Below are 19643 nucleotides of genomic sequence, written 5' to 3' on the forward strand. Positions count from 1 at the left end.
ATGTATCTTTTAGCAATTATATTCTCTTTATATATATTTTATCTTTTATTTGAGACCTATTCTGATTTATTTTAATTTTTACTTTTGTTTACAATCTTGTGCTATTTCTCTGGTACGATTTCGCGCAGCGACACGAGCTGAGCCCAGAAAAGGGATTTTGACGTAAGGAAAAATCTATTTCTGGGCGATTGGCTCGTGTCGCCAGCGAAATCCCACCCTACCCATCCCTTCGCCCAAGATTGTCTCCTAACTCCAGGATGGCCACCAGAGGCGCAGCAGTCGGCAGCATGGGATGGAGTAGTAGTAGTACGAGCTGCTCACTCTGTGGGTCGGCTACCCCCTCTTGGAGGGTTTTTGTAGTGGGAGATTTCTATTGGCATTGGCCTCGTGGTAGTGGTCTCACTCGCCTAGTGTTCATACGACACCCTCCTGGAGTGAGCGAGTCAGTTATACTGACTTTTTCTTTATTTTATTTATTCTCTGGTATGTGTTAGTACATTTACCCTAGAAATAATAGATTAAAGGATATTTCGCTGGCGACACGAGCCAATCGCCCAGAAATAGATTTTCCTTACGTCAAAATCCCTTTATTAGCCGCAAACTTCATGAAGTCCATAAAGTTAGGGTCTGGAGAATTCCTGAGGAAGCGAACACAGTCCTCATTTGTACTGATTGTGATAGCTTGGGATTGGGGATCCGTTTGAGTCGGAGGACCCAATTCCAAGAAGAAGAGGATACCAGTTGCTCTTGGGCCACCAGGTCCGGCAATCAGAGCTACTATCCCTTTGAAAGACCTTTAGTTTGCTTAGGACTTTCAAGAGAAGATTCACTGGAGGAAAAACATAAATTCTCCTCCACTGATTCCAATCCAACGACAGGGCGTCCGTGGCATAAGCCAGAGGGTCCAGGTTGGGGGCCACATAGCAAGGGAGCTTGTGGTTCGCTTGTGAGGCGAAGAGATCCACTTGGAGACCTGGGACTCTCAGGCTTACCCACTGGAATGACCCGTCGTCCAGAGACCACTCTGATTCCAGAGGAATGACCGGGACAGGGCGTCTGCTATCACATTCCTTACTCCTGCCAGGTGAGTGGCAGGACAGATTGACAGATGCCATTTCTTTTGTGGGTTTGTTTGCTAATGACAAAGATGGCTATCATGACATGATTCACATGCTTGGATTTGGACCTCCTCTGTTGATGCAATGAAACTACCACTGCACTGTCCAAAACTAGCCTTAGATGAGACTTCTTCGGGGGAAGCAGTCTCTTCAGAGTAAGAAATACTGCCATTGCTTCCAACACGTTTATGTGGAGCTGGCGAAATTGAACTGACCAAGTACCCCTGAAACCTGTTTGAACTGAGAGTATCCCCCCCACCCGGACAGGGATGCATCCGTGTGAATGGTTAAACATGGGAGGGGATATTGAAGGGGTACTTCTTGGCTAAGTTCTTTACTTTTGACCAAGGGCGTAGTTGGTTGCGGAGGATCTGTGGGATTACTGACAACTTGTCTCGATATTTGGAGTTTGCTCTTGACCGCCAAATTCGATTTATATCTTTCAGCCTGCTTTCAGAAGGATATGTTACCGAAGCAAACTGAAGAGACCCTAGGATTCTCTCCTGGTTTCTTCTTGATGTTTGTTTGCATTTGAGAAATTGCCTGACAGATTTTGCTATTTCCTTCCGTTTGGCCACTGGAATTGACAGATTGTGGGAAGACAAATCCCATTGGATTCCTAGCCACTGAAAACGAGATTCCGGAGTAAGTCTGGATTTCGTTTTGTTTATCTGGAACCCCAGATGTTCCAGAAAGTGAACTACCTTTTGGTGGCTTTGAGACATTCCTCGACTGTTGGTGCCCAGATCAACCAATCGTCGAGGTATGCTGCTACATGATTCCCTGAGCTCTCAATTGGTTGTACAACCACTTCTGCTAGTTTTTGTGAATACCCTGGGGGCTACATTCAGATTCCGAAAGGGCATCACTTTGAATGAGAATGTTTGATTTCCTAGCCTGAATCCTAGGAATGGGCGGAAGTGCCTGGCTATAGTGGGATATGATAGTATGCGTCTGTAAGATCGATGGAGCATGTGACGGCTCCACGCGGAAGTAAGGTCTTACTGCGAGAGGGTAGCATCTTGAACTTGTCGCAACGAATGAAAGAGTTTAGCTTTGACAAGTCTAAGATTACCCTTCTTTTTGTTGAGCCTTTCTTTGGCACGCTGAATAAGCGACCTTGAAATTTTAGATGCTTGACTCTCGCAATAGCTCCTTTCTGAAGGAGTTCTTCCGCGTAATCTGTCAATTCCTCTGACGGTATCTGGTGGAATGATTTGATTGGAGGAGGATCTTTGATCCAACTCCAGCCCAATCCTTTGGACACTATGCTCTGTGCCCAATTGCTGAACCCCCACCTGTGGCGGAAGAGGAACAGCCTCCTCCTACCTGGGGAGCCTCATTGTTGATGGGCGGGTTGGCCACCACGCCCTCCTCTGAACTGCCTGCTCCTTGTCGCCCTTCCTGCGCCACGCTGACGAAAGTAACCTCTCGCCCTACCTCTCGGCTGGTGTTTGTAGCCTTGAGCCTCATATGTAGGGTTGAAGGCCGGCGAGATAGCGTAGGAGGTGGATGGCTGAGATTGAGGGGACAACAGGAGGATGGGCTGATTCTGCTTTGAACTAGCAGGTTTTGTCCTTGTTGGGAAACGGGACCGCCTGCACAAATTGCTGCTGTTGATGGTGTTTTTTGATACGGCTGGAACCTCTTACCAGACCTTCTTCGGTTTCTTACCCAGCAGTGGGAACGGAAAATCTTGTTTCCTCTCGAGGGGGAAATACCCCACCTAGCTCTAAGGCTCTGGTTGAGCTAGCAGCTTCGTGGTGTACTTCGTTGACAGCGGACTCTGGGAAGAGATCCGCTCCCCACATGCTAGAGGCCAAGAGTTTATTCGGCTCATTGCTAATAGTACACTCTGTAGAACATGCTTTCGGCAGTTCCTCCTAGCCTGGAAGAAGTCAAAAGCGTCCGTAAGTACCGTCTGGAACTGAGATTTCGCCAAAATCTGAACAGCGGTTCCGTAGCATAAGAGAGGGCAGCCATTTCCGTAATTATAAGGGAATTGAGGGACCTGCCAAACCTGGTTCGCGCATCAAACTCTGCCTGGATTAGGGAATCCGGCAGCCTTGGTAGCTTCTCGCCGAACTGGTCCATGGCGCAGTCCGGTTTGAGCTTACCAAGCGTGAATGTAGCTGGCAAGTTCTCCCACAATTCTCCGAAAGCCGGGAAGAGCGGAGAAGTAGACTCCAGCCTCCCTCAACTGTGGGATGGGCTCATCCTTGAGGACTGCCTGAAGGGACTTACTCCACTAATTTCGTGGCGAACGGAAGAGAAACCTCCTCTTCCGTCGCGAAAATAGTGAAGGGACTCTTGTAGGCCTGGAGTTTGGTGTTCGTACACTCCCAGTCCTCAAGGCAGTGAACCCATTCCCGCTGAGCATGATCTCTACTATATAGGACCGACTCTCTAGAGATCTTGTCTTCCCTCGTCAGAGCCGTTACCGTCAGCCTAGCATAACCGATGAAAGGCTGCGTCAGACCTGGAGGGTAAAACTCGAAGTCCTCAATCCTTCGAGTTCCACACTCCGGGATAGAGATCATCCCATCCTTGAAAGGAGCGTAGGCAGCTACTCTCCATGGTTCTCCATAGAGAAAGCTGGCAGAGAGTCGTATGGCGGGGAGTTGGAGAATCCCAGTGCTTGGCGCTGGGAGTACTGGAAGAGGAACCTGAGATAGCCCGGCTACTCGGTCCTCATTTTCTCTCATCCTGTTAGAGAGGTCTTGAAATTGACTGGCCTGATTGAGACAGAGTGCTTGACAACTGTGCAAACATCTGCTCGAATCGTGTCCCCAGGGCGGAGGAGACTTGCGAGCCAACCAGCTCGCCCACCTGTTGCATCACCACTGCTGAGAAAGTAGAGGGATCAAAGGTGCTAGGCCTGCTACCCCCTACACCGGCGTAGCCGGAGGGGAGTGGAAGTGGAACGGAGGCGGTGGGAGAAGGCACTGGCTCGGCGGGAGCGCGAGCCTTCTCCTTAGAAGCCTTGCTTCTGGAGCTCTTTGAGTGAGAAGAGCTCGGCTTCGCTTTCACCGCATCGGCGTAGGAAGTCGACGACTTCCTAGCCGAAGAAGACGAAGACGACTTCCTCGAAGAAGACGAAGACGACTTCCTCGAAGTTGTCTTGGCCAGAGTCTTCGGTTCTCTCTGTCCCTTCACCTTTGGGGGTACAGAGAGAGCGGGAGAGCGGGTAGGATCCTCAGATCCCACAAAGCCTTGGAATGAAGCACCTGAAGAGGGGACAGGAGAAGATCCAGGAGCACCCAAGAAAGACCTTGGGCGCCCGACACACCTACCTCAACCAACAAATCCTCCACCCCTACCGCCATGGGCTCGATGTTAGGTCCAGTGGGCAGCGACGTCCGGGACCGACTCTGGGGAGGCCTTACGACCCCAAAGGATTGCTGGAGGTCTTCGGATGGAGGTATCAGAGAGGGGCAGCGGACAAGGGGTCAACGTAAACCGGTCGACTTGCGAAGGGGAAATCTGGACGGCCAGCTTATTATCCAGAATGTAGGGCTGGCCTTTGGCGGCGTTCTTCCCGAAGCCGCCCACCCCACGCTTTCAGGGTGGCGAGGGCGACTTCCCTCACACCGTAGCCTGAAAGAAAGGCGAGATTAGCTTCCAGTGATGGAAACGGGGTTAACAAACTTATGGACTAAAAGTTGTTAGTAAAATGATAAGGAAGCCTATAACGGACTTACCCCATCTCCCAGCTGACCGACCAGGTCGTAGCAGATGGCGCAGGCTTCTGGGTGCCAGACGATCATCCCGTTGTATGACGTGGCACATGGGGCGTGAGACCTGCACTCATCGTGGCCGCAGGGGTCGTACAACGTCGCGTTGCACGCTGGGACCTGACAGTTGGTAGCCTGTAAGTGGAAAGATACATGAGTACCAGGTAAACACTTACAGTCTAACAGATGCTCCGCTGGTGCCGGAGCGATAAAGTTAGATTAAACCAGAGCCCCGCCAAAATACGTGTGGTAACCAGGTTGGTTGTGTGCTCTAGGCTATAGCTCCGCTGATGGCGGAGACACAAAAGGGAACCAACCAGGAGTGGTGGTAAAAGGAAACCACGACGGAAAATGGTCGGGGATGGTAGTAAAATAATCAATATTTACACAATTCATTGTAAAATTAGGGTATATCCTTAAATTAATAATAATAATACAAACCTCCCTCCGCCCGTCTACTAGAAGAGTGCGCGGGTAAGAAGCAAGCTCTCTTCCGGTAGCGGGGGAGAGATGTAAGGATATAGTAGGCAAGCAACCGACCACTAGTGGTGCCCACCCCGCCGCTAGCGGAGCCAGTAACCTATAACCAAAGGTGCCCCGGCTGCGACGGAAGGCTCCTTTCGTATAGCGAGGTAGGTGATGGACTGAGCAACTGGGGAGGGGGGGAGGAAGGTCTCGGTGTAACACGGCGGGAGCGAGAGAGGGGGGGAGGGATGGCCTACTCCTCCCCGCCTCACCGACTACCGCATGGAGACCCCGGTACCTCATGAGTGGTCGCCCTATACCCCCCGCTGGGAGGAACCCCTGGCCGCCTCAGAGTAGTAGTGAGAGAAGGCAAACTGAGGTTGTCATGACAACCAAGGGGTCCCCCAGATCATCCCTAGACAAGGAACAAGCACCTAGGCTAGCCTAACACCCTAAATATAATATATCATCGAAAAGATGGAAAAAAGACACTTTTAGTAAAAGAGAAAGAAGCCCAGGAGGAGGCAGACTGTTCCAAGAAACAGAGGCCTACTCGGAGCCAGCGATAGCCGATGAAGAGCAAGAGCCGGGATGCTGGGCCGGAATAATAATAGTAGCCCTAAATACCAAACTAAGAGAAATGGTAGGAGGGCTGAACTAGCTAAAACGCGATGTAAAAACAATGAACGTAATATAGTAAGCCCATAAGTATAAGAAGTCCCAGTATGGAGGACCGGGAATTCTTACGAGGCAGCATGGCGCCGCCACGAGAACCGGGGAACGGGGAAACCGTATATGACCTATTAAAGAGGAAAATACTGGTACCCGGAAGATAAAAATGTGGTAAAAATAAAATACTTATGAGTTACTTAACTTAGCCGTGGCAATAGCAGAGCGTTCCATGGTAGAATACAGAGATAAATCCAGAAATAGCACAGCACAAGGAAAAATTGCGTCTTGACGCTAGCGCTAAAAATTAAGGATGTCCGCTAGGGGCGCTGCTGTCCGTGGCGTCCTCTAGTAGTAGTAGTAGCGGCTGCATCGCCCGTTGGTATCGGCTCTCTTGGGGGGATTCTGATTGGAAGTTCTTATTTGGTGATGTCTCGTGGTAGTGTTCCACACTCGCCCATTATCATACCGACACTTCTTTTTAAGAGTGAGCGAGTCAGTTTTACTGACATTTTCTTAATTTTGTTTTTCTCTGGTAATTTTAGATTAATTTTACCTAGAAAGAATGATAGTTAAGGATCCTTTCATAGGCCGACACGAGCTGAGCCCAGAAAACGTTATAGCGGACGCTTTATCCAGAACCAAGCCTTAGAATCGGAGTGGTCCCATAGACATGAATTCATTTCGGTGGATAACCAGACTAGTTCCAGATCTCCAGGTAGACTTGTTTGCGACATGCACCAACCACAAACTTCCTTGCTACGTAGCCCCCAACCTGGACCCTCAGGCCTATGCCATGGACGCATTAACCTTAGATTGGAACCACTGGCAGAAGAGTTTATCTGTTCCCTCCAGTGAATGCTTCTGATGAAGGCGTGGTTACACCAAACTGACGTTTCTTCAAACGGATCAGTGGAGCCTAGTAACACCCAACTGGGCCCAAAAGCAATTGGTTTTCGTTTACGCCTTCCTACTAGAGACCTGAATGCCTTCCATCCCAGACGGATCCCATACATCCAAACGTTGACACAAATAGTTCAAACTCAGACTGTGTCAGCTTCCTCAAGAGTAGTTCAAACCCTAACTTTGTGGACTTCATGAAATTTGCAGCTCATAAGATGCAAATATCGATCCGGAGAACGTCTTATTCATAGAATCTGACAAAAGGGATTCAACGCTTAGGCAAAAATATGATTCGGCTGTTAAGAAGTTAGCGGAGTTTATAAAGAATTTCGATATTCTTCAAATGACCCCAAATTTGGCCATTTCATTTTTTAAAACCTTGTTTGATAAAGGCCTAGCCGCTAGGCTCTGAAAAAGATTTTTCAAGTCGGATTTAATATTAATTTAGCAGATTCTTATTTTTCATCCATTCCCAAAGCTTGTGCTCGACTTAGACCTACAATTCGTCCTCAAAAGGTCACGTGGTTTTTAAACGATGTTTTAAAACTAGCCTCGGATATCAACAACGAATCTTGCTCTTACATTTCTCTACTGAGAAAACTTTGTTTCTTACAGCCATGGCCTCAGGTGCCAGAATATTCAGAATTAGCAGCTCTCTCACGTAATCCTGAGAACTTAGATTTCCTCCCATCAGGAGAAGTACTGCTCTCTCCGGATAGGAGTTTCCTAGCTAAAAATGAAGATCCTCAAAATAGATGGTGTCCTTGGAAAATTATACCTCTACCTCAGGATACATCCCTATGTCGTGTGGTCAACTCTTAAAGCCTTTTTAGCTAGATCCTCCTCATGTTCCTCTGGTCATTTTATTTTGCCAGAGAGAAAGGGGTACTATCTCAATTCAAGGTATTAGACAGCAAATACTCTACTTCATAAAGCAAGCTAATCCAGAATCTTTTCCACATGCTCATGATATTCGGGCTATAGCTACCTCAATTAATTATTTTCAAAATATGAATTTTGATGACCTTAAGAAGTATACGGGTTGGAAATCTCCTCGGGTCTTTAAACGCCACTACCTAAGAAATATTCAAGCCTTAAAATTTTCCACTATAGCGGCGGGGAGTTTAATCTCTTCGGACTAACTTTCCTTACTTCAATTTCGTCCCATTCCTTATACTGTCACCTTTCTACCTGCCACTCTCGCCACGATGCCTCTCACCTCGGTAGATCAGATTCAGCCACCCAAGTATCATGCTTCTCCTTAGAATATCGTTCATTCTTAGATTCGGCTTAATCATACCTGTATATATTGGATTATGAAATGTATATGACTCTTTTACATTTTTGTTTTATGTATGCATATTTAGTAATTAAGTTATAATATAAGTTATATTCTTAAGTTTAGAAATTAAGATTTATGTATGCATATTTAGTGATTAAGCTATAATATAAGTTTATATTCTTAACTTTAGACATTAAGTTTATATTCTACTGATAATTACTTAATGAAGATTGATCTATTAATGATGTTTTCGTTATCCTTTTTATTAATTTCAATTCATGAGCTTGGAAGGCATTCTCTGGTATTTTTTCACCGGCGAACACAGGTCGACCCAGAAAAGGGATTTTGACGGAGGAAAAATCTATTTCTGGGGAGAGACCTGTGTCGCCCGGTGAAAACCCTACCCTGTTTCCCATCCCATTCCTTTCCAAGCCATTACTGAAATCTATGACAGAAGGATGTAAGTAATGGCGCTCGCATGGGCGGGGGGGACTGGGTGAGTCGGAGGAGGTGTGGCGTTGAGAACCGCTTTGTATCGGCACATCCCGTGTTCATATGTTGACGAAGGAGTAATCTAATTGGAAGATGACCTGTGTTTAGTGGCTTTCACACGCCCTTTCTTTTTACACGACGCCCTTGAGGTGCTCGCGCGAGGGTAGTAACCTCTGCATACCAATGGTTTAACTTTCTCTGGTATATTTGGAAATTATTTATATCAGAAAAGTATTAAGAAGGACCTTTTAACCGGGCGACACAGGTCTCTCCCCAGAAATAGATTTTTCCTCCGTCAAAATCCCTTATATATCTGACAGGTAAGTTTTATGAACAAAACCAGGAATTTGTGGATATTTCTCATAGAAAAATACTGAAAAATAAGCGAATTTTCTGCGAATAATGGAGGTATATGTTCCAGAGAGAGAAATCTGCGAATAGCAAATACGTGAGTCCCCGAATCCAGAGACTGCAAATACTGTTCACTGTAGTGTATATGTCATTGGAAAGGAATTTATCGGACTTAGTAGCTAGGTGTAAAGTAATTTATGAATCTAGTCTTGTTGGAAAATTATTTACAGAGTTGAGTACATAGTTTCAGTTCTTTTCTGACTTTATTTCTTTTTTAGTATACAGTTTTTTCTTTTTATTTTCAAACTATTAAGGATTGGAATTATTTGGCTTCAAATTGAGACCAAATTTACTATAATATATTGAAAAATAAATTTACCATGAGCCATGAAATAAATTAAGCTCTCAGGAGGTAAGCCAGAATAGTCTTTATTACTGTCAAGTTTTATAACTTACCCCACCAGTCCTGAATGCAATATGTAAATTATAGATATCAAGAGTAAAAGAGTTAATGTATGTTAATTAATTCCTTACTTTTAGTTTATAATTCCTTACTTTGAGTTATATCAAGAGTAAAAAAGTTAATGTATGTGAATTAATTCCTTACTTTAGTTTAAATTTGTCTTTCAACGTAACCCTGGATGCACAAAGTCTTATGTGGCCCCATAGCCTACATCATTCAGGGGGTTCTGGAATGTACAAAAAATAATTTTGTCAGTAAGTACTCTATGCATAGTAAGTTACATACAGTAATATGCACCATACAGTGGTTTAATATCAACTGGTATGCATTATTGTAAATGATTGGTCTACACCCCTGTTCAGCAGGAGTGTACAGTACAATTCCATGAGGGACCTTGATCACTTATCCCATGTGAGAGATCTTGGTCACTTTTTTTTTAGTATGTACGTATAAAACTTACTTAATGTATGTTTACTACTATGTATAATTCCTTACCTTTAGTACAGTAGTACATAGTTACAGTTGTCGTGCTATGTTATGTATAAACCCTGGACAAAGTTTTATGTGGCCCCATAGCCTGCATCATGGAGGGGGTCCTGGTTTTCTGGAATGTACCAAAAAAGTATCAAAGTTAAGTCATGTTATGTATGTTTAGTAAGTTACATACAGTAACCATACGTACAGTCGGTTTATAAACATGTACATATGTACATAATCAAACTTGGTTGGAAATTCCTGTCAAAAAAAAGTATGTACGAATGTAATATGTACTACTGTATGTAAAAACCTTACTGTTCATACTTTGTTACACTACATGTTACATGTGATACGTATACTTTCCTGAAGGGTTTTTTCATCCAAAAATGGTGCTTCTACTTGTAGTAGTTATCCCTTGATGACACTTGTAGTAACAACCTGGAGTTGTGTGAAAAAGTTGGTTCTGGAAGGAAAAAGTAACAAAATAGTACAAAATATACACTACAGAAAGTTGTGAATGATATGTTTAATTACTGTAGATATATCAAGAGTACTAAAAGAGTTAATGTATGTTAATTAATTCCTTACCTTTAGTTTAAATTTGGCATTCACATAACCCTGGATGGACAAAGTCTTATGTGGCCCCATAGCCTACACATTCAGGGGTTCTGGAATGTACAAAAAATAATTTTGTCAGTAAGTACTCTATGCATAGTAAGTTACAATACAGTAATATGCACCATACAGTGGTTTAATATCACAAATATAACATGTAGTATAAAACTTAATTTAGAAATTCCTTACCTAACTTACCAACTTTTAGTGAGTCTCAAAGCTGTTACCTAGGTTGTGGGAGATGGAGGTGGAGGTGTAGAGCATTCATGATAAGGATGCATTCCAAACCTAACTTCAGTGTGCTTTATCACAGATAACAGGCTAGGATGATGGGCAGTCTGGAATGAAGAAATTAATATTAAAGGACAGTATGTAACCACTTAGGTGTACAAAAATTTATTGTACGTATGCAAACATTAAACACAACTGAGAATTCCTTACCTTCAGCAAAATGAAGACATGTAGGCTATGTAGAGGTCTGGTTTATGTAAGTCACAGGTGCATGCCAGTCCTGGAATGATAATGTAATACATATGATTATAGTATGTATGTTACATACATAACATGGTTATTACATATGTAATATTAAAACATTAATAAAAAAAAATGTCCTTACCAAATTCTAGTGGTGGCTTGCTTACTGGGATGGCCATATGGTACATGAGAGTGGGTGGCTGGGCTATGGAGTGGGATGGGCAGGTGCTTGGGAGTCTGGAATGATAAAAAATATATAAAATGATAGTTACTACTACTGTAACTACTGCACATGTTATTACTGTTTGACATATGTAGTGTGCTAATACGTATGTTCAATATAAAAAATAGAAAAGAATTCTTTTTACCTGAAGGAATGGGAGAGGTGATAACTACTCGTAATCAACTGATTTGGGCTCTGGAGAGGTGATACTCGTATCACTGATGAGGGAACATCTACATCTGGAAAGAATGATAGGGTAACATAAAATATATTATAAGTGGATGTAATTGTAGCCATATGTACACTTTTAATAAAATTTCGATTAGCAATTTATAAAACATTTTATACAAATTTGTTAAGGATTCCTTACCTGATGTATAGGGCGAGGCATCAAAACCATGGAAAGGCTCAGGGTCATCTGGGTCACTGTCACTATCAAAGGTGGGGTCTGAAATGAAAAAAAAAAAAATAATAAGGTTATGCAACATCAAACACATTGTACCACTATGTAAGTTAGTGTACGTGTGTATGTAGGGTGTAAACAATTTCCAACATGAAAATGAGAAAAATGAAATTGCTTACCTGATTGTACAGGTGGTGGGCGGGTGATACAGAGGGTCCAGGTACAGGGGGGATCTGGAACTGTCCACAGGTAGTACAGGGAGATCTGGAACTGTCACAGGTAGTACAGGGAGATCTGGAACTGTCACAGGTAGTACAGGGGGGATCTGGAACTGTCACCACTTCTGCAATAAAATTACAAATGATGAAAATTAATGAAGTTACAATTTACTCTTACATTTAGTTGTTACATTAAAAAATTAACACATTTTAATATGTACACTATGTAAACACATAAATTAGTAAAACAGTTCAGAATTCCTTACCAGGGACTAGGAGTGGGAGGTGGTGGCACTGGAGACTTGTGAAAGAAAGTGTCAAGCCTGGACTGCACACTTCTCTTTGTCTGCTTCTCCTTCAGGGTCTCCTTGTAGAAAGTCACCAAATCCATGATTCCTCTCTTGATTTTGTCAAACCTAGAAACGTTAGGGTCTTCTGCCTCAAAAGAAGCCAAGGCTCTCCAGATGAGTAAAAACCTCTGACAAGCCTTCACAGTTAATGACCTGGGTTTTGGCTCTGGTGCCGCCTCCTTTACCTCAATCATTTTTTGTTTCAAGTTCTAGTAAAGTCCTCTGCAGACAATTCCTCTCCATGGGAAGCCAGCAGCTCTGTTACATCATCAGGTTCAAGATCTAGTTGCAGCCTCTTGCTTAGCCCTACGATCTTCATCGTCACAGTCTCGACGTCTTCTGCCTGGTCAAAGCCTTCAAAACTGTGCACAAACTGTGGACACAGTTTCCTCCAGGCCCCATTTAAAGTGGTTGTCTTCACCTCGTCCCAAGCACTTGCAATGTTCGTTCACTGCATCTGCAATGTTGTAGCCCTTGCCAGAATTGCTTCAGTGTCAACTCCTTGTTAGCTTCTATGGCCCTCAAAAGCAAAAACGTATCGGTCCTTCTAAGGTAGTAAGCCTTGAAATTAGCTATTACTCCTGGTCCATTGGCTGTATCAGCGATGTGGTATTGGGTGGGAGGTACACCACCTTCACATTAGGATGCATGTCGCTCAAATTTGAAGGGTGACCAGGGGCATTGTCCAGGACTAAGAGGGCCTTAAAAGGCAGACCCTTCGAAGTCAAATACCGCTCCACTGCTGGCACGAAATGGTCATTGAACCAATCTTCGAAGACCATTAAGGTAACCCACGCCTTCTTGTTAGATTTCCAAATCACAGGGAGTTGACTCTTGAAAATGCCCTTGAAAGCCCTGGGATTCTCGGCCAAATACACCAGCAAGGGCTTCAGTTTCAAATCACCACTTGCATTGGCCCCAAACAGCAAAGTCAGTCGCTCCTTTCCAGCTTTATGGCCAGGTGCTGACTTCTCCTCCTTGGAAAGGTACGTTCGATTTGGCATTCTTTTCCAAAATAATCCAGTCTCATCCACATTAAAGACTTGGTCAGCCGTGTAACCACCATCCTTAATTATCTCAGCCAAACCACCTGGAAAACTTTCTGCTGCGTCGCTATCAGCACTAGCAGCTTCACCTTGCAGCTTCACATTATGCAAATTTGCACGAGCCTTAAAACGGTTAAACCAACCTCTACTCGCGGAAAATTCACCACCCGCACTGCCTTCGCCAAACTTTTTCACTACTGCCTCATGCAGCGCTCTAGCCTTCTCCTGGATCACACTTAAGCTCACCGGAACACGTCGCTGGTTTCTGGTCCTCCAGCCAGATCATGAGCAATTTCTCCATTTCAACAATGCTCTGGCTACGTTGCTTCTCGTTTATCACCGTTGACTTCATCGGTGCAGCATCCTTAACATGCTTCAGAATACGTTCTTATCCTTCACAATGGTTACCACCGTGGTCCTGCTCAAGCCTAAAGAACGGCCTATTTCGGTGTTAGTCCCTTCTCCGAACGCTTTATCACGTCATATTTGACCTCCATCGTGATGACCTTCCTCTTCTTGGATGAACTATCATCGGAGGAAGTACTTTGGCGTTTAGGAGCCATTGTAAATTTGCGAAAATGGCAAGGAATTTCAGCAACATCTCAGCACACAACCTAGTGGAATGCAGGCAGGCACGCGATTGAAGTGGCGTCCTTCGTATTGTTACGCTTGGCGTCCTCGACCGTCCGAGGTCGTTGTTCGGTCAATTTACCATACAGTTTAATAGCGTTAATTAATTTATGCACCTCCGCTCAAAAACTAGTTCTGCATATGAGGTATCGTTAAAAAGCATAACAAAACGTCGTAACCTTGGAATTTGTGTTGTAATCTAACCAGAAACTTAGTTTTTTTAATTATGTACTGGAAACAAGCAATGATTTTTTCATTATCTATTTGCGCTTTTGGACTGTTTTAAACTGCGCATCCCAAGCTAGTGTATTCATTCGCCCGCAAACTAGTTCCGCATATGCGGCGTCACTAAAAAAATTCAAAAAATACGAAAAAAAAAAGTGTCAAAAATCATCATAACCTCGAAAATTTTTGTTGTAATGTAACCAAAAACATATTTTTATTATGTACTGTGCTAAACTATAAAGGATTTTTATCATAGCATGCGTTTTTTAAAAGCGTCGTTAACTCGGAGCGTCGGAAGCGTCAGCGTCGTAACCTCGGAACAAGCGTCGTAACCCAGGACGGAATTTCCATTGAATATTTAAGAAAAAGCGTCGTAACCTCGGAACGTCGTAAGCCGGAACCGTCGTAACCCGGGGACCGCCTGTATTTGGAAATTATTTATATCAGAAAAGTATTAAGAAGGACCTTTTCACCGGGCGACAGAGGTCTCTCCCCAGAAATAGATTTTTCCTCCGTCAAAATCCCTTATATATCTGACAGGTAAGTTTTATGAACAAAACCAGGAATTTGTGGATATTTCTCATAGAAAAATACTGAAAAATAAGCGAATTTTCTGCGAATAATGGAGGTATATGTTCCAGAGAGAGAAATCTGCGAATAGCAAATACGTGAGTCCCCGAATCCAGAGACTGCAAATACGGGGCGTTCACTGTAGTGTATATGTCATTGGAAAGGAATTTATCGGACTTAGTAGCTAGGTGTAAAGTAATTTATGAATCTAGTCTTGTTGGAAAATTATTTACAGAGTTGAGTACATAGTTTCAGTTCTTTTCTGACTTTATTTCTTTTTTAGTATACAGTTTTTTCTTTTTATTTTCAAACTATTAAGGATTGGAATTATTTGGCTTCAAAATGAGACCAAATTTACTATAATATATTGAAAAATAAATTTACCATGAGCCATGAAATAAATTAAGCTCTCAGGAGGTAAGCCAGAATAGTCTTTATTACTGTCAAGTTTTATAACTTACCCCACCACCCCCAAGATCTCAAATGGTTAACGTTTTAATTCATGAATCATATTATAAATATGAAGAATACTTTTGTATAAAAAGTATGAAAATTACATATAGCTTTCAGTACCCAGTATTTTGCTGCTGTCGTGTGATTATTTTAAGATGATTTTCTGTGACCTCAGGTTTAGTGTGCGTGCAGATAGTTTATTGGAAGTGAGCCAGCGAGCACAGTTCGACATTCAGATTGCTTCCCAGTGGCTGAATTTGCGACTGCAACTCATTGGATTAGCAGTGTTAGCTGGTGTGGCTATTCTTGCACTCCTTCAGCACCATTTTGATGCTATTGATGCAGGTAATGTGGTGATCAAGGCAGTAGAAATAAGAACTTTTATGTATAGATGGGATAGGAAATCTTTTTATCTACATGGCTTTGCTAAGGATTTTTTTACCCATATTAATGTTAGCACCTAAAATAATGTAAACAGACTTCTGAGTCATTTCTAAACTGACTAGCCAAGCAGATTTACTGTATTCTTCAATCACTGGCAAAAATTGGAGCAATATAAAGTGGAAGTTGAAGAGCTTAGGTCTATGCAAGATGTTACAAAGACATTTTCAAATCAATGAATATGGATAGTGTTACTTTAAAATGTTTTGTTTTATATTATGTTCCAGGACTAGTTGGGTTGGTTATTTCATATGCATTGACCATCAGTGGTTTTCTGAACAATGTGGTGGGATCACTGACAGAAACTGAAAGAGAGCTGGTTAGTGTGGAGCGAGTCCACCAGTATTTAGAAGGTGCGGAACCAGAAAACCGTGAAGGAACTACAGCTCCTCCAATTGGCTGGCTGAGTCATGGCTCTATCAAGTTTCAGAATGTTCATCTGAGATATAAGTAAGCTGAAAGGGTGTTTGAGAGGTTCACATGTTAGGTCCTTGGTGTCAACAAAAAATGGATGTGGGTCTAGGCACAAGAAAATGAAATATATATGCCTATTAGTAGTTATGATGGTATAATTAAGGTAGGGATTATTAAGGAAAAACAAAGATTGTACTGTAGTTACCAGGTGAAAGGGAATGATAAACAGTTTCCCTTCAAAATCTGAAGGAGTTAAGGCAACCAGCCCCCACAAAAATCAAAAGTTTTTCCCTGTCTCTTGACCCCCAAACCTTGCTCTAATACTGTAAAGTCTGTTGTTGACCATAAGCTTTACCAATATAGTATTTACCTAAAGAAGTTGATTATATACTTACAAAATTATATGCAATACAGTACAGAACATACTTACAAAATTATATGCAATACAGTACAGAACACTTATTTGTGTGTGTGTGGTGTGTAGCCCTGTATCAACAATACAGCATAGGGTAAGAGAGAGAGAATGCACACGTGCACATAGTGTAACTGTATGGTTCTATGATACTTCAGTATTCATACAGGACTGTGGAGTATTTCTTTTATCATAAGCACATAATATTATACAATAGTGTCATACAAAAAAGATTACATACTGTAATTTTCAAAATGCCATTCACCTTATGCATTTTTAAGGATATCCTAATGCTTATCCACTTCAGCTTGAGCTTTTCACGCAGTGGCTCATTAGTATTAAACGGTGATGTTGACAAAGCAGAAATATGTTGATGCAGTTCTTGCTATCATCTGTATAAGTGGAGGTGGATCTTCTGGATCTTCACCCTATTTGTCACTATATTCCATGGTAGAAGGAAGAGGAATAGTTGGTTGGTCTCAGCTTCTATAATGGCAGGGGTGGAACATGTGGTGGGGTTGATAGGAGTGGTTGAGATTCTGGGTTTTGACTTTCAAGAAATACATTGGGATTTCTGTTTGACCCTCCAAAGAGACTTCTGGTATCTTCATGATGAGGACTTCATACCGAGTGACAATCCCCCCCAAGGCGGGAGTTATAGCTGATGGATTTGATTCACTGGGTAAACAAACACTTGTTTTGTACAGATTTTCTGTTATTAAGTAGCCTTTAATGAGTTATCTGATTTCCACAGTGCCCATATAGATATTGGAGAAATAAGGTCCATTTAAAAAATGTAAATATGTAATTTAATATTTATTTTTTAAATACTTAGTTTTCAGTTATATAATTGCCCTCCTTACTTCACCACATGCAAAGTGGACAGAAATACACTGACCAACTACAAGTGTTTGTACCTATCATTCCCGAGAGAAAAATTATAGAATGGTGATATGTAGTTGGGAACGATATACGTAATGTTGAATACACATAGCCGGATAAAATGTTAAAATATTATAGCGGGAGAAATATTAAACTAAATACGTACTACAGAGAGAATAAGGATAGTTGGAAAATCTGAAAAATTAGATAAAAGATATTTAAAAATACATGTTATACATGACTATAAAATAGTAAAATGATAAATCATGGTGTAGGTGAAGCAAGGAATGTAGTGGGAGCTCTACAAGAAATAGGGATGGAAATATTGAACCTGGTCTTATTTATGGAAGTAAAGTGATACTTTTGAATATGAATGAAAGAAAATTTTTTGAGGCTAATGAGTTAAGGTAAATTGTTTATATGTTATACCTGGAGTAATAAATGTAGAGATATGTACTGCAATATGGTAAAATGGTTAACAGAGGTGAAAAGATAGATTATGGTGTAGTCAAATTATTTAGCCACATAAGAATAGGTGCATGGATAAATGGATACATCATTTATTTAATTCAAATTGGGAGGAGGAGAAATTGAAGAACTAGAAGTGCTTGGTTGATGAGGTGACAAGGTGGATAGGTGAATTGTATACCATTTGTAGGGAAGAGTTAAAGGCTGCTAAAATTTGGGGAGAATAGTTGAGTAAAAATAATGATTTTCAAGAAAAAAACCAGTTTAGTGCTTGTGAGCTTCATTCATTCATTTGAATATTCATTACTTGCACAACAATGTTGGTACCAGATATACGGTCCCTTTTTGTGAAAGAAAATTTTTTTCTTGAAATATTTTCATTTATAATTGCATTTTAAATCCATACATTTGAGCTCGAATAATTAATGATAATGAAGATGTGTTACTAGGTATTGCTTACATTTGTTTTTTGTTTCATAACAGTTATTTCAAAGGTTAATTAAAATTGTTACTTAGAATTTGCCATTAAGTTTAGTTTTTGTAATATGCCATATACTAAGTTTTTCATTTTTTACAGCTACCATAATCCATATGCACTTAAAAAAGTGAATTTTGAAGTTGGAGCCTCTGAGAAGATAGGTATAATCGGACGTACAGGTGCTGGAAAAAGTTCAATATTTATGGCACTTTTCCGTTTAGTTGAACTGAGTCGTGGCCGCATCTTTGTGGACAATGTGGATATCTCAAGATTGAACCTGAAAAAATTAAGGTATGATTTGAGTTTTTAGTATGAGTGTGTCATTTTATGACTGAATATAAAATGTTTGGAAAGAGTCCAGATAGAAAATAATAGTAGTTGTAACATAACCTAATACTACTATGAGCCTCCTTACCTGCTCCACAGACCCAGCCATCAGTTAAAGTAATATTGCATCCCCCATTGTGTGTTCAGTATAAGTCTTTGCATCCCCATTGTGAGCTCAATATGTCTATCTCTGTTTGTGTGGGAAATTTTGAAGAATTGATTAATCTGCTTTTATATGTGAAAAGATTAGGCATGCACATTGGTGTCTTCGTTTTATTTCAATACAGCATTATTGATTTCCATATCACGATTTCTGTTAGAATATGTGTAGTTTTCAATTCATTGCCTTTGATTAGCCATTACATATATGTTAGTAATCTAAAAGTGTATCTATAGGCCCAGGCTTTGGTAACTAGCTTTTTACACTGATAGTTGTTTATTTTCTATTTGATAAGCAGTTCTCTTGAGCTTCATTCAAGGAATTTTATCGGTTCTGCAATCACTCAAATATTAGTAGTTAAAATGTGTCCGTATTTGATGCAAAGCAATTTTGGCAATTTTTACTATGTTCTCCAGCAGTTTATTAGAATAATGCAAAAGGGAATTGAGTTTGTGGTTATTGCATTGTAGTATATGTCGTCTTTCATTGCAATAGCAGCTTCCATGATACCAGTGATCAAGATACTATGCAGTTTACAGAAATATATCAGTCTGTGTTATATTATGTCAGTCATAGATGAAGTCTTTTGGAAACTGAATGAACTGTTTTGAGTATTTTGCCATGTACATCATCATCTGCAGTATGCTACACCAACTTACTGAGTATCATTCTGTACAACAAAAGTGTACTGGGCTTTATTAGCCTTCTTGGCATTGAAGTGTCCTCAATCAGTAGTAAAAGTCTATCTCATTGTTTAAGATTAAATTTAGCTCTAAGGTGTCAGAAAAACAAGTATGAAATACATTGCCTTAAGTTTGGACAGTGTACCAGTTTTATAACACTTGACAGCCAACAATAAAACATCACAAAGGCTACCTGAGATAGTTATAGATATGTACA

The 19643-nt window shown here is 41.5% G+C and overlaps 1 protein-coding gene across 6 annotated transcripts in view; it reads left to right on the forward strand.

Moving 5' to 3' along the window:
- Positions 1-18581, forward strand: part of LOC135225834 (ATP-binding cassette sub-family C member 10-like) — a 307903-nt gene extending 289322 nt beyond the window's left edge. For all 6 annotated transcript variants that reach the window (XM_064265370.1, XM_064265366.1, XM_064265365.1 and 3 more), the window contains exons 24-26: positions 15337-15506; positions 15830-16052; positions 18356-18581. In XM_064265370.1, coding sequence (XP_064121440.1) covers positions 15337-15506; positions 15830-16052; positions 18356-18566 — 604 coding nt within the window. In that variant the 3' untranslated portion in view covers positions 18567-18581. The remainder of the gene's footprint in view (positions 1-15336; positions 15507-15829; positions 16053-18355) is intronic.
- The last annotated feature ends 1062 nt before the right edge of the window (positions 18582-19643 follow it).

The sequence above is a fragment of the Macrobrachium nipponense genome, chromosome 13 (assembly GCF_015104395.2).
Source record: "Macrobrachium nipponense isolate FS-2020 chromosome 13, ASM1510439v2, whole genome shotgun sequence".
NCBI lineage: Eukaryota > Metazoa > Arthropoda > Malacostraca > Decapoda > Palaemonidae > Macrobrachium > Macrobrachium nipponense.